The sequence below is a fragment of the Gadus macrocephalus genome, chromosome 16, assembly GCF_031168955.1.
Source record: "Gadus macrocephalus chromosome 16, ASM3116895v1".
Classification (NCBI taxonomy): Eukaryota; Metazoa; Chordata; class Actinopteri; order Gadiformes; family Gadidae; genus Gadus; species Gadus macrocephalus.
In genome coordinates this window covers 19932054-19949667 of record NC_082397.1, presented here as the reverse complement: position 1 = coordinate 19949667, position 17614 = coordinate 19932054, and the positions used below count along the sequence as shown (strand labels likewise).

The window sequence follows — 17614 nt, the reverse complement described above, 5'->3', positions numbered from 1 at the left end:
TGGGGGGGAGCAAGGAGGGGCGGGGGGGGGCAAGCAAGAGGGAGAGTGAAATAAGGGAGAGCGAGAGTGATAACATTATAGAGTGGCGTCAAGGAAAAGCAGACGAGGGAGAATGATTTTTTTTTTCTTTCTTTGCTTCATTTGATGTACAGCAAGCACCCGACGGAGGAGGGTGTTTCCATACGCCGCCGCGCTTTACGAGCGGACCACCTGGGAGCGCTCAGCAAATATTAATAGATATGAAAAGGTGTGTGGTCAGCCGGGCCGAGAGGGGGCCGCCATTAGTTTGATATTAAGATGGGAGGAATGCCGGCTCTCTTTTAACAAGGAGAAACTGGCCGGCCTTTAATGTCCCGCCGACACACTCAAGGGACGCAGCCACCGTGGCGTTCGAGTGCACAGAGCGTGACCTCCTCTGAGGCAGGGCCCAGGGCTTCCTAACCTTGTGGAGATAGGGGAGGAACACAAATGTTTGATGCATTCTTAATGCTAAATGTACATTTGACCGACGCTCTGGTTTGTGATGAGCAAGGGTGGACTGAATTATTTTGAAAAGCAAAAAAGCAATGGGGGGGATCAAATAAATAAGAATCACCTCTACTACCTTACCTGAGGCCATCTGGAGGACAAAAAGCAGCCCCTTAATCTGTTGTAAAGATAGATGTTGTATGAATGAATTTCCTCTCTTCTGTGGCTGCTTTTCTTTCTGGAATTTGCCAACAGGGGACAAACATGTTCTCCCAGCGGCTTAGAAGAGCGCTTTAACACCAGCCAGCTTTTGTTCCCAACATCTAAAAAAAATCCCCAAAACCAATTGCTCCTGAACACAATCTCCTGATGTCGGGACTGGGACTATTTAATCCCCTTGCGGAGGAAATCGGCAGACACTGGGGGCTTGGGCCACTAATCTGCCTGCTTTTACATTGTTTCTGATTTTCTTTTTCTATGTATCTCTGAAGATGTAGTGTTGACTAATAAATCCCTTTAAACATTCACAGCCACTGTTTCACTCACAGTGCTGTGATGGTGCCGCTGATAAAAAAAAAAAAGGTGTGTCCGTGTGTATTTAGGTTGGGGTCAAGAAAAGGAGAACACTCAAAAAAAAAATAGAGTGGGGTAAGTCAAGGCATGTACTGGTGATTTCATTTTCCCTAAAACATTGTGTTCCTTCGAATACTGTCTTAAAAATAAAACTGAGTTTAGGACCAATAAATAACTCCATAAATTTGAGCAACTCACCTCCCCACAACCTTTATTCACTAACCTTCACAGAGACATGCACGGTGAAGACCACCATCATCATGATTGTAAGTTATCCATGGCTCTACCTTGAGGAGGTGTGGGCTATGAGTTTAATGTTGGGTGGATTACTCATGCTTTGCGGCCAAACTAAAAGGATGACCTCCCACCCCCTCTCCAAGTGTGTGTCATAATGAAAAAACAACTACAGATGTTTTTGTATACTTCCCGGCCACATATCAGCCCGTCTCTTTGAGTTATATCCCTTACAAAAAATTATATAAACATCCCATAATCGTTGAATGTACTTTTCTATGTAGCAATTGTTAACTTTTTCTGAAAGTTTCCCTCTTGAGCCCAACAGCTACTGTGAATTATTACTTTTGAATAGAAAATTGATTAACTGCCAGGGACTGTATTTCAGAATGACATTCATTTGTGTTCGATCAGCGAACAACCGGGTCATCAACCCAAGAAAACAATGCATACAATAAATCCCTCCAATGCACTACATTTTCTTTCTCTTGCCTCTAACCCTTCCGTGTTCTCCGTCTGCTGTCCTGACTCTCCATCCTTCTCTCCCATCATTTACAGCCCCTTCCAGCCCTTAAACACACCATGCCTCTGCTCTTCCATTAATATATGTATCCATACTTGATGATAACAATTGTTTTTATCTTCGGAGGTATGGCTGGTGAAAAACCTCTGACAGGTTGGACAGCCACAAGAGCAAACATTGGTCCCGGTCCGATGGAGGCTCTGTTTACTTTGCAAACACGGCGCAAAAGTACATTCTCACTGTTGGCTTGAGCATTCACGGAGGACAGTTTGGTGAAAGATTTGGAAGAAGGACAAAGTTAAGGTCAATTCTAGTACCAAATACGTATTAAACGGTTGGTTCTACTGTTAGCATGTAACATTTAAAACAGCAAACAAGAGATAAGAAAGGTGATTTCAGCTATAACCAGAAGATTCTGAGACCAAATTAACTGATTGTAGTTACAGATCATGCGTCTCTTACTAGAGGAACACCTGAAGAAGTTAAACATAAGATATCTTGATGGCCTCCTTCATAGTAACCCCTTTGGTATTTTTAAGATAAATAATTATTGCATTTTATAAACTTTTTTTTAATGAAGAAAGGATTAAATAACATTTATTAAATATTCATTATTGATTACTAATGCAGATGTAATAATTAAATGTTCAAACACATAATTCTACAAGTTTGTTAAATTGTTTACAGAGGTATCAATAATGTCTTTATTTTCAAACTATGAAAAAAAAAAAAATTGATAAATCTTAACAGTATTTCGTGTACTTATAGAACCAACATATATGTTAACTTAGTTATAAAAAAAGCAGTATTCCCGAACCAGCATGTTGCTCACTTTCCAGTATTAACTTGCAGAATTTGGCTTAGCACACCCTCCAATGGTTGAATTTTGCCTGAGTGACAATTTGTATCCTGATATATTTGAGAAAGAACCAAGTTAAAACATGAATACCTTATGATACTATACTTGAAGGTTATTTCAAAATTTTCTTCAAAAAAGTATTCTTAAATTAGTCTCATAAATAATGCACTTAAATAACTATTAAAACAGCTGCCCCAAATCTCAATACTTTTTAGAATGTAAAAATCGTAATCTCAATAAACAATATATCCCTAAACCATTACTAAACATAAACAAACCAGTTGATATCAAACAAATATTTTGGCATGAGGTTAGACATGTTTGATATCAATGATACGAATGATGGCTGATAACCATTATTAAAGTAACTATAATTACAACACTAATTTAACAAAATCCACATATTGTAAAGATGTGCAACTATATTAAATGGCTTTTGCCAAGCTCATCTGGTCCTCAAACGAAAACAAGCAAAAGCAGAAGAAAGGCAAAGCGAGAGTGAGGGCTCTACGGAGGAGCCGCTGTAAATCACCTCGGCGCTACAGCTGTGAGTGCTAATGACTACGTTGGTGTGAAGACACAACTCAATCCCTGCTAAATGTGTGGCTGTGGGCCGAGCGTTGCTGGTCCCGCTCGGGAATTTCCCTTGTGTTTAACATGTGCGTGTGGGTTCAGGGGTTTTTGGCAGTGGCATGCTTTCCTTCACACATCAGTGAGATAGAGGGACAAGAGTTATTGCACCGTGGCGCACTGCCTTCATAGCACAGCTGCCTCAATGGTCGGCCCTCGACAGGCCAGCCTATTCATTAGGTTGCCCTGTTACTAAACATATATATGGTGGATGGGACGTTGCCAGGTAGAACTCTGGCTTTACCATCCGGGATTCGGTCTGTGTTTATCTGACATGTACGGATGGTATTTAGAAATACTCTTCAAATGTTTTTATCAAAGCTTCATCTAATTTGAACTAATTATTGTAAGCAAATTTGCTCATCAAATTTTAAGAGGGTCTGTGCCACAATATAAATTACAATATAGGTTACTGATCTTTGGATAAGGTAAAGTATATGCTTGATAATATTGTTCCCATTACCAGTGCATAATAATGTGATTATGTGTCAGAGGAAAAAAAACGATAGACTTCGAAGGAAAAATTAAAAAAACTAAAAGAAAGAAAATGAGAATTGAACACTTATTTCCTGGTAAATCATTCCACCGGGCCCAAGCAAATAGCCATAGAAATGCAGACGAGCCATTGGGCCATCCTCCATCACAGGTCACGGATGTATTTTAACTCTGGCATCGTACCTAATAATCAAGTCAAGCATCGTTAGGCGCAAGTGAAGGGGACGAGACGTGAAAGAAAACAAGCACACACACATTGCAGCTGTTAAACAGAACGCCGCGGCACTTGGTCGCCGATCCCTCTAATTACACGACCAGGAATAGATCCACCGATCCATTGACACGCAGCGCAGCGCCAGCAGCCACACCAAGAGTCTGAGGCGACCGGCACGACCTCTGCAGCAGCCCAAAGCACACAGGCCCCTAACAGAACTCTACGGGGCTCTGTGCAAGTGAATACCGGCGGGGCTCCTGCAAGTGCTGTTGAGTCGTACTATTGTTTCATTGCCTTTTCTTGGTTACTGGAGGGTGACCTCGTGTAGGGCGCCTCAATGAGTCCTTGAATACAGTTCATATCAGTTCAGAATGCAGCCACTTCCTTCGCTGCATCGCAGAGAGGCCTCATTCAGAGCCATGATGTGAGATTATCTGTATGGGCTTCAAATCAAGGCTGAGGTTCTGGCCAAAATCAAGAGGCCTTTTCCCTTCGAGATACTCCAAAGCAAACTGCAAACAAAGGGACACTAGAGTTTCTTTCTATGCAATTACACCGCTCTCTACATCTGTCTGTTTGTTAAAACTGTCTGATAAATACAAAAAAAACTGTCTGATAAATACAAGCCTCTGGTGGAAGTCAAGGCTAGGTGTAGGGGTAACTTTGTTCCACCTACAAGATACGATGAGGACGGAGGTTAAGTATTTTAAGGGAAAAAGTGTGCATGCATCAGCAATGAATAATGAAGAATGATGTACATTTTCTTACTTGCTTAAGTTGCTTCTTCACCAAGGACAAATGTACAACCAACTAGGCGTATACCATCAATGTATGTATGGGACATAGTAACATTTTTATAATTTATTTTATTTTATAATGAATCCAGAAAATATACTATCAGCCAGACATTTTCTATCAGTAGCACAGATTCAGCAAAAGGGGGGCCTGTCTATAACTTCACAGCCATGCCATGGCTCCCTCTTCAATTACCACAATGGTTCCTGACTTATCCCTGATTGGGGCCCTCTCCTTCGCATAGAAAGAAGAACAAACAGTGGTGTGTTGTTGTACAGTGTATCTTTAAACAATGTTTAACATTATAATCACTTCTTAGGCCTGAAAAATAAATATCATTGCACTAACCGAAAGTGCATTCTGAAATATCCTTTTGGGAATATTTTGGGGAATTGTGATTAAATATTGTTGAAACACGAACCGTGTGTGGAGATTCGGTCTGTTCCGTCTACACTTAATAGGACACTATCTACTACATACAACAAGTTCCTCATTTGTTTCTACAAACCTCCAGTGAGGTGGCTGTGTTTGATGTGTGCTTTTATAAACGTTTTATGTCTGTTGTTTATTTCTCAGACCGAATGCTGTGTTTCATGTGTGTGTTTTGCGTGTTTAAGTGTGTATGAGTTTTGGAGGAGAGGGGGGGTGTCTAGACAGCCATGGATCTGCTCTGTCAGTGTCTGCATTATAGTCCTGTTCCCTCTCAGACAGAGGTGTAGAGTTTAGTCATAAGCCCAGGTATGTGAAGGATTCCTGGGATGAGGAGGTCACGGGGTGAGAGACATCTCTCAGCAGCTCCTTTATTAACTGCATGTGTGCACGCACACACGCACATACGCACATACACGCACACGGTAAAAACACACCAAGAGAAATACTCGAAAAACGAAAAGGATATGCATATACTGCATGAACCCACTTAACAGTGTATACTGCATGCGGGGCGGGAAAGAAAGCCTCACACTCAATGTGTATAATGTGTTGGCCCAGTGTGGGTCATTGTTGTGACTCAAGCGGCACCATGTCTAATGAGAGCTGCTGGTTTCTACGATAGACCCAGACACAGGCGGCGGAGGAGAGTGAAACCAGCCACCAGCCCAAGAGGCTTTTCCCGGAACCTGCATGCATGGGTTGTGTGGATGCAAGACAGAATGATTAAAAAACTAAGAAAGACAGATTGGGGAAGATAAAAGGGGCCCGAAGTAAAGACTTCCATTTGAGGCCTTCTTCAGCTACCTCTCCGTATCTCTCCTCTATATTTCTCTTCAGTAGGCCCCGCAAGTAGCCCAACAACAAAGTGTAAGCACAATATCTAAATAAAGATCATGATGGACTGGATGAAAGCCATCCCCACACATTGTCTCATCTATGTTCTCTGCACCTTGATTGACCTGAGGCAACATATAGTGTTCCGATTGTCATTCGCTACCTCCAAATTAAACAGTGTGTGTGTGTGTGTGTGTGTGTGTGTGTGTGTGTGTGTGTGTGTGTGTGTGTGTGTGTGTGTGTGTGTGTGTGTGTGTGTGTGTGTGTGTGTGTGTGTGTGTGTGTGTGTGTCTTACCAGTTGGGTTGAATTGCATGCAGGATATGGGTTTGTCATGAGCTGGGAAGTGAGCCACTGCCCCCTCTCCGTCCGAGTCCTCACTCACCAAGACCTGGAGTAAACATGTGCACACATGTGCGCACACACACACATACACACACAGAGACACGTGCACACTTAAAAATGTTCCTCCACAATGGCACGGCTTCATTTATAAAAAAGGCTGAGAGGGATATTTCTTGTGAGCCATTGCCCTTTTTTTGGCAAAAAATATGTGGATTATTTGACTAAACCCTTTTATGGCAATCAAATCGATTAAAGCTTTTACATGCAGTCATGTCATGCATAACAGGCAGGCCAGCACACATAATGGTCAGATTTTCTCTTTTGAGCTGTAGGAAAAATCTAAAGCTATGTTTGATATGTTTGGGTAAAAATGTGCTTTTTGTGGGCTCCAATCTGTTGCAACACCTACTGGTGCAAACCAGTTACAATGAGCTTTCTTGTGACTACTTGAAACAATTCTTATGAAGATATAAGCAACATTACGCATCAGTGTAAAAGCCAACCAAAAGTGCAAAACAAGAAAAATAATTTTGTATACATGTGCAAAAACAATCGAGACGAAAATTGCTAATTCGCTCCAAAATATTATAAACTGTTACAAATTCCCAAATTGGCCGTTTACAAGATTTTAGCATGCAACAGAAACCAAACAATAAGAGTGCAGTTGACCACTTCTTGAATTGGTCAAAGTAATTTGTGATGATTCAATGTTGCAATGTCATGGATATCACATATTTGAAAATTTAAAGGCAGTTGGTTTGAAGTCGCACAGCAGCTCTCTGAACGTTAAAGGAACAAGTCGGACCAGGGCTGTGCCAGGGCCAGCGGGTAGCAGTAGATTAGGTCTTTAGTCCTGTATAGATATTAGCAATAAGGCAAGACATAAGGCCTTTTGCTGTTCATCCAAGTATGTGTTTATATATGTGTATGTGTGCGTGCGTGTGTGTGTATGTGTGTACACACATACACGCAATGACACATTTTGCCCTCAGGAGCCAGAAGCCAATCCAAACACAATACACAGAAAGGTCTCAATCGCAGCCCGGGAGCCACAGGATAGGTAGGGAGGAAAAAAAAAACAAGGTAAAAACAGAAAGAAGCAGGCTGGTGACAAGAAGCAGATCCCTTTTATTACTTTGCCGGCAGACAATGTTGTTCTGTGAGCATATCATAGTGGAGCCTTTTGGAATGAGAGTGAGTGTCCCCTGGGGAGCAGCGTATTACTCATAAGAGCAGCGAGGTCTGCGTGTGTACATTGAAATGTGTGCCAGCATTTAGCGTTCTGTGCCAAGGCCATTCAAATACTGTAAAGAATACAAATGAAATGTAATTCATCTCCAGGCAAATTAGGTCAGCCTTATCGGCAGCTTTGTAAAACTAAGTTGTTCCGTGCACCTTTTTGGAACAAGCCTCTTTCACTTTCTATTACTTCCCCTCCCACCCTCTTCTGCCTCTCCCTCTCTTTTTCTCATTCTCTGTCTTTTCCTGCGTGTCTCCTCTTCCTGATGCCTGGTGCCCTCCTCCTCCTCCTCCTCTTCCTCCTCCTCCCGCTGCTCCCCGGCTGGGCTGTCGGTGTTTACGGCGGCCAGGCTAGGGTTACAGTGTGCTGACTGCTGACAGAGTGCAGGCCTGCTTCTGGAGGCTTTAGGCCAGGCTTACAGGAGCCCCTCAGGATGACAGAGCTGCCACAGGGCCCGCTCTGTGTGCACACTTGTGTGTGCGTGGCGTGTTTGTGTGTGTGTGAGCTTGTCTGTGTGGGTGAGTTTGGGTGCGTGAGAGTTTGCATGCGTGTGTGCATGAGAGTGTGTGTGCAATGGCATGCACACGGATGTTTGTATGAGTGTGTGTGCTTGCGTTTGTGTGCGTGTGAGAGTGAGTGTGTGCGTGAGAGTGTGTGTGTGTGTGTGTGTGTGTGTGTGCGAGACGTGTCAGAAAGATGGAGAGAGGACGGATGGGGGTTTGGGCTGTAGCGGTGACTACTTCATCCGCTTGTTGTGGAATCCATGCCAGCATGTCTCCTTGAAAAGGGTACAGTACTTTGAGGTAATGGAGACAAATTAGGATTGTTTCTTTTGTCGTGTGGTAATGCAGTAGGCATTTGGTGGACTATGCACTTGTGTTGAAAGTTATAGTGCATGGTGAAGACAACAACTTGCATACCTTTAGACTTAAAAAATGAACAATGGGAAGAAAACACGCTGCATGACAATACACACGCACACACACACACACACACACACACACACACACACACACACACACACACACACACACACACACACACACACACACACACACACACACACACACACACACACACACACCTCCTCTGCAGGGTGTCACACTTTGATGTTGAACTAAATTTACGAGCTCTCTGTAAGCTTGTAACCAGCCATTTTAATCCATGTCTTTCTCACGAGGGGCTAGTAAAAGAGGACAGGACTGTCGTTACAACCATGGCAGTAAAAACATCTAAACCATTAGGCTAGTCGTGTAACCTGTATGTATGACCGAAAATAAAACTTAAAAAATAAAATAAAAAGGGTTTGTAGTTGAACCTTTTGGTGTTAGGTGTGACTGTCTGTTTCGAGGTCCTTGTTGGAGGAGCTGCAAGCATTTACAGGGCTAGCCAGTAAAGCTAGCACTCCATAAAACAGGCTACACCACCTGGTTACACTTTCTGGTGAGCCACCATGCACGGCCCAGGAGAAGAAAAAACAAGCACCTCATTCGGCCTTCTCTACAATCTAAAAGCAATTGCAAAAGAAGATGACCATAGGGAAAGCTAGGGCTTAACCACGAAGACATTATCACATCATTTTGATCTATCGCTCCAACCAACTGGTTTCCACAAGGCTGAAAGAGCATCACATATAGCTATTACAAAGAACTCCAGTTTCCTATTAAAGTTGTATTACAATTATTATTGTTATTACAGTTTATAAGGATTACAACATTGCCTTTTAGCCTATAGCACCTTTAAAGTATTGGCAGAATCAAAAAAATAATTCTTCAGGGCAATTGGAGATAAAGTGCAATGAATTCTTCATATGAATCACCCACAGGCTGTTGTGTGCCTGATCGTATTGGTGGCCCCGCCCACTCCCAACCATGGATGGTCAGGCTTATTGAAATATAGGTTGAAGACAATAAGTTGTGTTCTAATCTAAACCAGTTATCTGAAGGTCTCTAAATAGTGGTCTTTGTTTTCCTCCACGGCAAGGAATATGTATTTCTTCAGAACAGGGCTTCCTAAATGTTTTCATCTCGGGACTCAGAAGACAATTCGAGTGTTTCTGGGACCCGGTTGCAGAAATGAAAGGACCACCAGTTCTGATGGTTTCAGAGCGTTCTGTGCATCGTCAGGCCATGATCTCCCCCATCCCAAACCAACTCCAACTGTGGGTTCCCCGACCTACAGTTGGAGAAATGCTGTTCTAGACAGTGTTGCCCTTGGCCATTTCAATGTGTATATCGGCCACAAGACATCCGGATATATGGAGTGAAGTAGCCCTGGTGTAGTTGGAGTGGCCCCGGCATAGGTGGAGTGGTCATGGTAGAGGTGGAGTGGTCTTGGTAGAGGTGGAGTGGTCTTGGTAGAGATGGAGTGGTCTTGGTAGAGATGGAGTGGTCTTGGTAGAGGTGGAGTGGTCTTGGTAGAGGTGGAGTGGTCTTGGTAGAGGTGGAGTGGTCATGGTAGAGGTGGAGTGGTCTTGGTAGAGGTGGAGTGGTCTTGGTAGAGGTGGAGTGGTCTTGGTAGAGATGGAGTGGTCTTGGTAGAGGTGGAGTGGTCTTGGTAGAGGTGGAGTGGTCTTGGTAGAGGTGGAGTGGTCTTGGTAGAGGTGGAGTGGTCTTGGTAGAGGTGGAGTGGTCTTGGTAGAGGTGGAGTGGTCTTGGTAGAGGTGGATCGGTCTTGGTAGAGGTGGAGTGGTCTTGGTAGAGGTGGAGTGGTCTTGGTAGAGGTGGAGTGGTCTTGGTAGAGGTGGAGTGGTCTTGGTAGAGGTGGAGTGGTCTTGTGGAGATGGAGGTGGAGTGGAATCCCTTGGGTATAGGGGTATCCATGTGGTATAGGGGTATCGGGGTATCCCTTTGGTATAGGGGTATCCCCGTGGTATAGGGGTATCGGGGTATCCCTTTGGTATAGGGGTATCCCTGTGGTATAGGGGTATCCCCGTGGTATAGGGGTATCCATTTGGTATAGGGGTATCCCTGTGGTACAGGGGAATCCCTGTGGTATAGGGGTATCAGGGTATCCCTTTGGTATAGGGGTATCCCTTTGGTATAGGGGTATCCCTGTGGTATAAGGGTATCCCTTTGGTATAGGGGTATCCCTTTGGTATAGGGGTATCCCGGTGGTATAAGGGTATCCCCGGGGTATAGGTGATGTGGCTGCTGTATAGCTAAATTGGTGTTGGTATAGATGAGGTTGCCATGGCACAGGTGCAGCTCTGAATGAGCCTGTGAACTCCCCCTGTTCTCTCCTCTCTCCCGTGTTGGATGCAACCAATCTATCATTTTTATGAAGTCAAATTTCACAATCCTAATTAAACGTTTAAGAATAAATATGAATGATTCAGAGAAGCACGTACAAAGTTTAACCGAGGAGGACTTGTGTGCCAAAATGTCCCGTTGCACTGGTATGAATGGACTTTTATGTTACTGAACAATACAAGGTACCATGAAGGGACAGGGGGAGCCACTGACCTGGCCTTCGCCCACGCTCAGCGTGTCGATGATGGTGACCACCCCAGGGTTGTTGGGACTGCGGCGCCCGCTGCTGTGTGGGACGCCCTCTTCGTCCGGGACGCCGGCGGGGACGGTGCCGGCCAGCTGGGTCACCACCTTGCCCACCATGGTCAGGCCCGTCTTTAGAGTCTGCAGAAAAGCAGCGGTGAACGGTGAGAAGAGCGTTTGGCATGTGGTGTTATTATATGCTGGTCCACTTGTTTGGTTGTTTTGAGCCCTGCTATGGGGAGAGTTCGGGGATATGCTTGGTAAATGTGTTAACAGCTGGTAAGAGATTTTTCCACGTTATATTGGGGAATGAAAATCAATTCATAAATCAGCCTCATCCAATAATTCCTTTGATGATGGGGAATAGCATTGAAATATTAACCACGTAAAAAACATGTGGTTAAACAATTTGCATCACATTTGGACATTTTATGGCATGTTTAAAATGAATAAATACAATTATCAAATGAGTTTAACATACCAATATTCCATTAATATAACAATCTATACTGTGACATGCATGTATACAATAATGTCTTACTGTATAAACTGCCTTGCTCAATATACGTAATTAAAGGAACTAACATCGACCGTTGGTTGGGACAATTTTTTTGTCTCTACGTTTCTTTCTCTCACTGTGTGTGTGTGTGTGTGTGTGTGTGTGTGTGTGTGTGTGTGTGTGTGTGTGTGTGTGTGTGTGTGTGTGTGTGTGTGTGTGTGTGTGTGTGTGTGTGTGTGTGTGTGTGTGTGTGTGTGTGTGTGTGTGTGTGTGTGTGTGTGTGTGTGTGTGTGTATCCTCTGTGTCCTCTTAAGGCCCAGCCAGGGTGTCTGGCTCAAACACACCTCTGTGGCTCAACTGGGCGAAATGGATAGTGCTGCTTAAGTAGAGTCTATCTCACCTTCTACACTGTCTTTGCCTAATGGAGTTCTGTGTGTCCTTATGTGTGAGAGCTGGCTGTGTGTGTGTGTGTGTGTGTGTGTGTGTGTGTGTGTGTGTGTGTGTGTGTGTGTGTGTGTGTGTGTGTGTGTGTGTGTGTGTGTGTGTGTGTGTGTGTGTGTGTGTGTGTGTGTGTGTGTGTGTGTGTGTGTGTGTGTGTGTGTGTGTGTGTGTGTGTGTCAGAGGCAAAGGGCCCCCTGAGAGTGTAATCAGGCATTCAGGCTCGGCGGTCCTGTCAATACAGTGTGGCGCCTGGCGTTTGTTGGGTCTATGGATCACCCACTGTCTCTCTTTGCCACTTGTCCATGCACACTAACAGTGTCTGCTTCCTCCGTGTGTGTGTGTGTGTGAGTGTAAATTGCTAGATCCACCATCAATTATTAAGCAAGGCGTTTGCCTCCTAATTGATCAACACTAATGTGTTTTCTAATCACTGCAGTTGTGGAGTCCTTAGTGCTAGCTCAAACATGGCCTATTGATCTGCTCGGGGAGGAGGGGTTGAGCTCAAAGGAGGTTAAGTCTGATGACTAACAAACTTTCTCTCTTGCATTCACAAGCACCCACATGAACAAACATGCACGCACGTGCATACACACTTGATTTGATTATGTAGACATGCTCAATGTCCCTACAATTCTTATTGATCAAGGCTGTAACGGATATATGTGGTGCATGCAGTTCAAGCATAATAAACACATTCAGTGTGCAATTCAAGAAAAGGCTCACGACATAATTGTTTTCTCAGATAATTGTTTTTTCACCCACCCCCTATCTGACCAACACAGACACACAGACACCCATCCCCCCACCCACCCTCTCCCCGATGTCTCTTGACATCAGCACTAAAAGCCGGCGTGTCGCGCCACAGGCCAGAGGGAGATACCTTGTCATCCATATTGAGATATATGGTACTAAATGAGGAGTGGTCGAACTGCAGACTGACTGTCTGCAGATCAGTGCCCCCCCTCTGTTGTCCACCCCTCTCTACAAAGCACTGGTGTATACCAGCTCTTACAGCGCTAGCTGTTAGTGCTCATTAAGCAAAGGAGAAGGGGATAAGCAAAGTCTTTGTAAACCAATTAGGCCTTCCCCCCCCTTTGGGACCGAATGAAGGCCAGAGCCAACGAGAACCCCATGAGCAACGTGACTGGCTAGCATGGACCCTAGCAAGGAGCTACAGAGAGTGGCAGGAATACAGTTTGACGTGCTATCCAAGCGGACCGCTAGCCTGCAGCGAGGTAGCTTAGCGTCATTCCCCTGCAGAGAGCCATGTAATAAAGGGCCTTTTGGAGCGAGTTGGCATTGTGGTGGGAAGCGAGAGACAGCCGGGTGTGATGAAGTGTCTCATAAAGCATGTCCCAGTCACCTGGAGAGCCAGAGTGGATCCAATGTCATCACATTTGCAGATGTAGCTAGGCGGAGTTGGAATGAGCTTTATGATGTACTGCGGTATATCTATGGCTACTGAGGAGTCCAAAAGAAGGGCAATAGACTGTGTGTGTGTGTGTGTGTGTGTGTGTATTTGTATGTGTACGTGCGTGCGTGCGTGTGCGGTTTTATTGAAACTTACTTTGGCAGCGTTAATAACGGTGGCTGTGTAGGACTGGGCATTGTCACCGCAAGCACCGCCACGAGACTGATGACAACGGATCAACTGGAACAAAAAGAAAAGCAGCCAAACAAATGGAAATTGAGTGAACATGTAGTAGAGCATTTCAGAGCAACCACCTTTTATTGAAACACGTTGGCTGTGAAGAATGGGTTCAAAAGGACGCTAGGAAACCAGAAGGACCGCAGCTGGTATGCCTCCTTTTTATTTTATGTACAGTGTCAGTTAAACGCTGGTTCAGTCTGACGATATGACAATTCTTTCAAATCACAGATATCTATCTATCTGCCAATCTAGTCAGAAAACAAACAGAAACATTAGAGTGGGAGTAAAGAGCTGTTCACCAGCCGTTATTAAACTGTGGCTAGCAACACTAAACGGTTCACGGCCCAGTTGGTATTAATGAGCTATGCACATAACCCCTGCTTTGTAGTATTATGGCTCTTTCATCATCAATTGTATGTAACATTTTAATTTGAACCTGGTGACTTGTGACCTGGTAATTAAAGTGGTAATCTTGAAGATCACCAAAAAGGTTCAATCGATTGCCGAATCAGGTGACAGTGTCGATTGCACCTGTTGCCCACTGATTTGTGTGAAGCTGAATATTTTTGTTTCTGCCAGAGTCGCTTAAGACAACGAAAAGTATTGTAAGTTATAGCTTATGCCACTGTTAAACTGTCCAATGTTGTACCTGCAAATAGTGCTGTGTGCGTGTGCATGCGCTACCTTATTCTCAGCATAGGCTAGCCAGCGACTTCCCAAAGCAATAGGATTAAGATTTGGACCCGGGCAGGGAAAGCAGCCTGAAAAGCATGAATTATAGTGATCAGAAGCATCAATCAATCCTAAAAAAAGAAAAACCTTACCAAGCAAAATTTGATAACAAGATAAATTATTAAACAAAATATTTTTACTCCTTTGTAATGATAATTCCTACCCTGTGCTGTAATGGGAACAGACTGTTCCCTAGAGAGTTTCATCTCCCTTATACCATTAAAGTGTTTCTAAGGATTCCTGATGGAAAAGATGGGAATGGGAATATAATGAGGTGTGTGTGTGTGTGTGTGTGTGTGTGTGTGTGTGTGTGTGTGTGTGTGTGTGTGTGTGTGTGTGTGTGTGTGTGTGTGTGTGTGTGTGTGTGTGTGTGTGTGTGTGTGTGTGTGTTTATGACATGATGGAGACTGTGGCACTCAATAAAGTGAAGTTGGATCCTTGGCATGATTGATTAGCTTACACACCAATCCCAAAGGGGTCACACACAGACAGACAGACACACACACAGATAGATAGATAGACAGACAGTCGCACACACCAGACACCCCAAAGCAATTTTTTTTTTCTTTTTTTTAAAGCAAAAATCATTTGACAGATGAAGAAATATCTTATTGCAGTGACTAATAACATACAGACCAAGTTTCAGCGGGTGTTTGTCATATGAGGACCTCACGAAGGATTGAAGCAAAATATGTAAACATGTGCTTGAGTGTTTAGACACGGACACATGACTGATCTGCTCCTGAATTGCAATAAATGCACTGAAGCCAAAGACTGAAGCCTCCCTTGCCAGGGTTACATGTAAAGAACACAGATCTATGTACGTAACTGCACCCAGGAAACCGCACCACACAATGTGTGATACATGTGCACCACCAAACCACACACACACACAAACACTCACTCACTCACCCACACACACACACTCACACACACACTCACACAGTTGCACACAGACAACACGGCCAGTGAGTGCATGGAGGCAGAGGGGCTGGGAACGAGGGAATGCTTGACAATAACGTAGTTCTCGGGGAGCAGATGAGACGGAGACAGTCATTTAGTGTGCGGCGCTGGGTGGAGGGCTGAGGGGCTGGGGGCCCTGCAAGGCTAGGATGGGGATTGAGGTAAGCCACAAGGCCTGCCGCTAACTCCAGAGAAGCCCTTTGTGCCTCTTCAAGGCCAAAGGGAACACCAGGCCGCGAGATAACATGTGTAGAACACATTCAGGGTTCAAGCCCTGAAAGTGGCAAAGGCAGAAGCGAGACGATGCAGGTTTTTTCATTGAATGGTCAGGTGAGTCCGGCAGGGCCAAATGAGAACGAGAGCCAAGTAAGGAAAAGACAGAGCTGGGAAGAACACTATAAGCGATGGATCCGGTTTTAAGAGTCTATTGCATAGATGAGAATTTAGGGTTGACCTGGTGACCTGGAAATTTGCACCATGTTGAGGGATTAATTGTTGAACTTCAAACAATGGCTTCATAATTGGTTTGATCCTCATGCTTCTATCTCACTCTATAAACCTTCAAAACACAAGATAAAATAAGAAATATAAGATAAATAAATAAAGGTATCAATGTGATCAATTATTCTTGACAAAGCTCAAATAAATCATTGCGATTAATAATATTTACCATGGGAGGAATTTCTCAATGGTATGGTTCAACCCTTTAAAATAATAATGTGACAGATTGACAACTGGACATTAAAAATACAGTTTTTTTTTATTATCTATGACATTAATTCTACATTATTTCTGAGATTTTTGATGGTTGGATTTAAATCATGCATAAAGCATAAAAAAAATGCTCAACGTCTTTTTCAATAAATTAAATGTAAACTTCAACTTCAACGCCTTAATATATTTTAAAAAAAAAAGTGCCACCAGGAAAGAGAGCAAAGCCAATGGGATGAGCCCTCTGGTGTAAAGGAGAATATACATAGGAGGTGAAGCCAAAGTGCTCATAAGACACATGTCCACTGTGGTGTCCCCAGAGAGCAGGCCTGCTGCACAATAGGGATTGCGGCTTGTCCAGATCCGGCAGCATACATTACAGAGCCCCTTTTGTTTACTCCCCTTACCGCCCGAAAAGACCAAACAACTCCATGAGTAGGAGGCCTTGGCCTTCAGCAACGATTAATAACTATTGAGCATGTTTGGTTTCCTGTGGCCCAGACACTGATATGGAGGACAGGCAGACAAACAGGAGACACATTAAAGCTACCAAGTAATGGTAGTTTACTTCAGCCAATGACTTAAGTGGACAGCAATGGCAATGCGATAAGTCTGGTCTTTTTTATTAGTTTTTTTCCACAACCTTGCTACAGGCTCGTGACCACTACAACACATTTGGGACAAACACACACGCACACACACACGTGGGTTACTGTGTATGCATGTATGTATGTATGTATGTATGTATGTATGCATGTATGTATGTATGTATGTACAGTATGTATGTATCTATGTATGTATGCATGTACAGTATGCATGTATGTATGTATATATGTGTACATGCGTATGCGTATGTGTTTATGTGTGTTTATGTTCTAACTTGTGCTACAGTAGCAAGAAAAAAAGCATAATATGCAGCTTTTTACAAAGCTGCATAAATGTATCCCAGACAGAGCAGGCCTGGTGGTTTGTTGAATTAACCCAATTTCTATTCCGGTTGTTTGGTTGAGCTTGAAATGAATAAATAATTTGGTCGATTAGTAAGAAAATACATTATATTCGGTTCTTACTTGTGACAAAGAACCTCTTTGTGAAAGTGCAGCTGTCAAAAGCTGCAATCTTCTCTTGTAGGCTTACCACAAGAATCCTGTAGGAACCAAAAGATATGCATATATTTAGACTTGTGACAAAAACAATCATTGAAGCATTGCAATAAATTGTTCCTTACTTAGTATTGGTTCCATTTTTGTTTTCCTTGTCAATCAAAATGAAAAGAAGTGATTAAGTGAACAACGAGAAACATACTGTTTGTTGCAGTGCAAGTCATAGATGGGCGTCTTGAACTGAATAGATTTCACCATCTCCCCGCTCCGTAGAGAATAAAGGTCCGCACAACAGTATGGGGGGCTTGTCCTGAAAAGAGAGAATGTGTTAACACTCCCTAACGGTAACAGGTTATGCATAGTGGCTATTATGGTGAAG

General features: G+C 43.6%; 1 protein-coding gene across 6 annotated transcripts in view; it reads right to left on the bottom strand.

Annotated features, from left to right (window-relative positions):
- Positions 1 to 17614, bottom strand: part of bcas3 (BCAS3 microtubule associated cell migration factor) — a 210352-nt gene that overhangs the window by 170195 nt on the left and 22543 nt on the right. For all 6 annotated transcript variants that reach the window (XM_060074791.1, XM_060074792.1, XM_060074794.1 and 3 more), the window contains exons 8-13: positions 17438 to 17545; positions 17203 to 17279; positions 14411 to 14487; positions 13643 to 13726; positions 11106 to 11276; positions 6354 to 6447 (exon numbers count right to left, since the gene is read on the bottom strand). In XM_060074791.1, coding sequence (XP_059930774.1) covers positions 6354 to 6447; positions 11106 to 11276; positions 13643 to 13726; positions 14411 to 14487; positions 17203 to 17279; positions 17438 to 17545 — 611 coding nt within the window. The remainder of the gene's footprint in view (positions 1 to 6353; positions 6448 to 11105; positions 11277 to 13642; positions 13727 to 14410; positions 14488 to 17202; positions 17280 to 17437; positions 17546 to 17614) is intronic.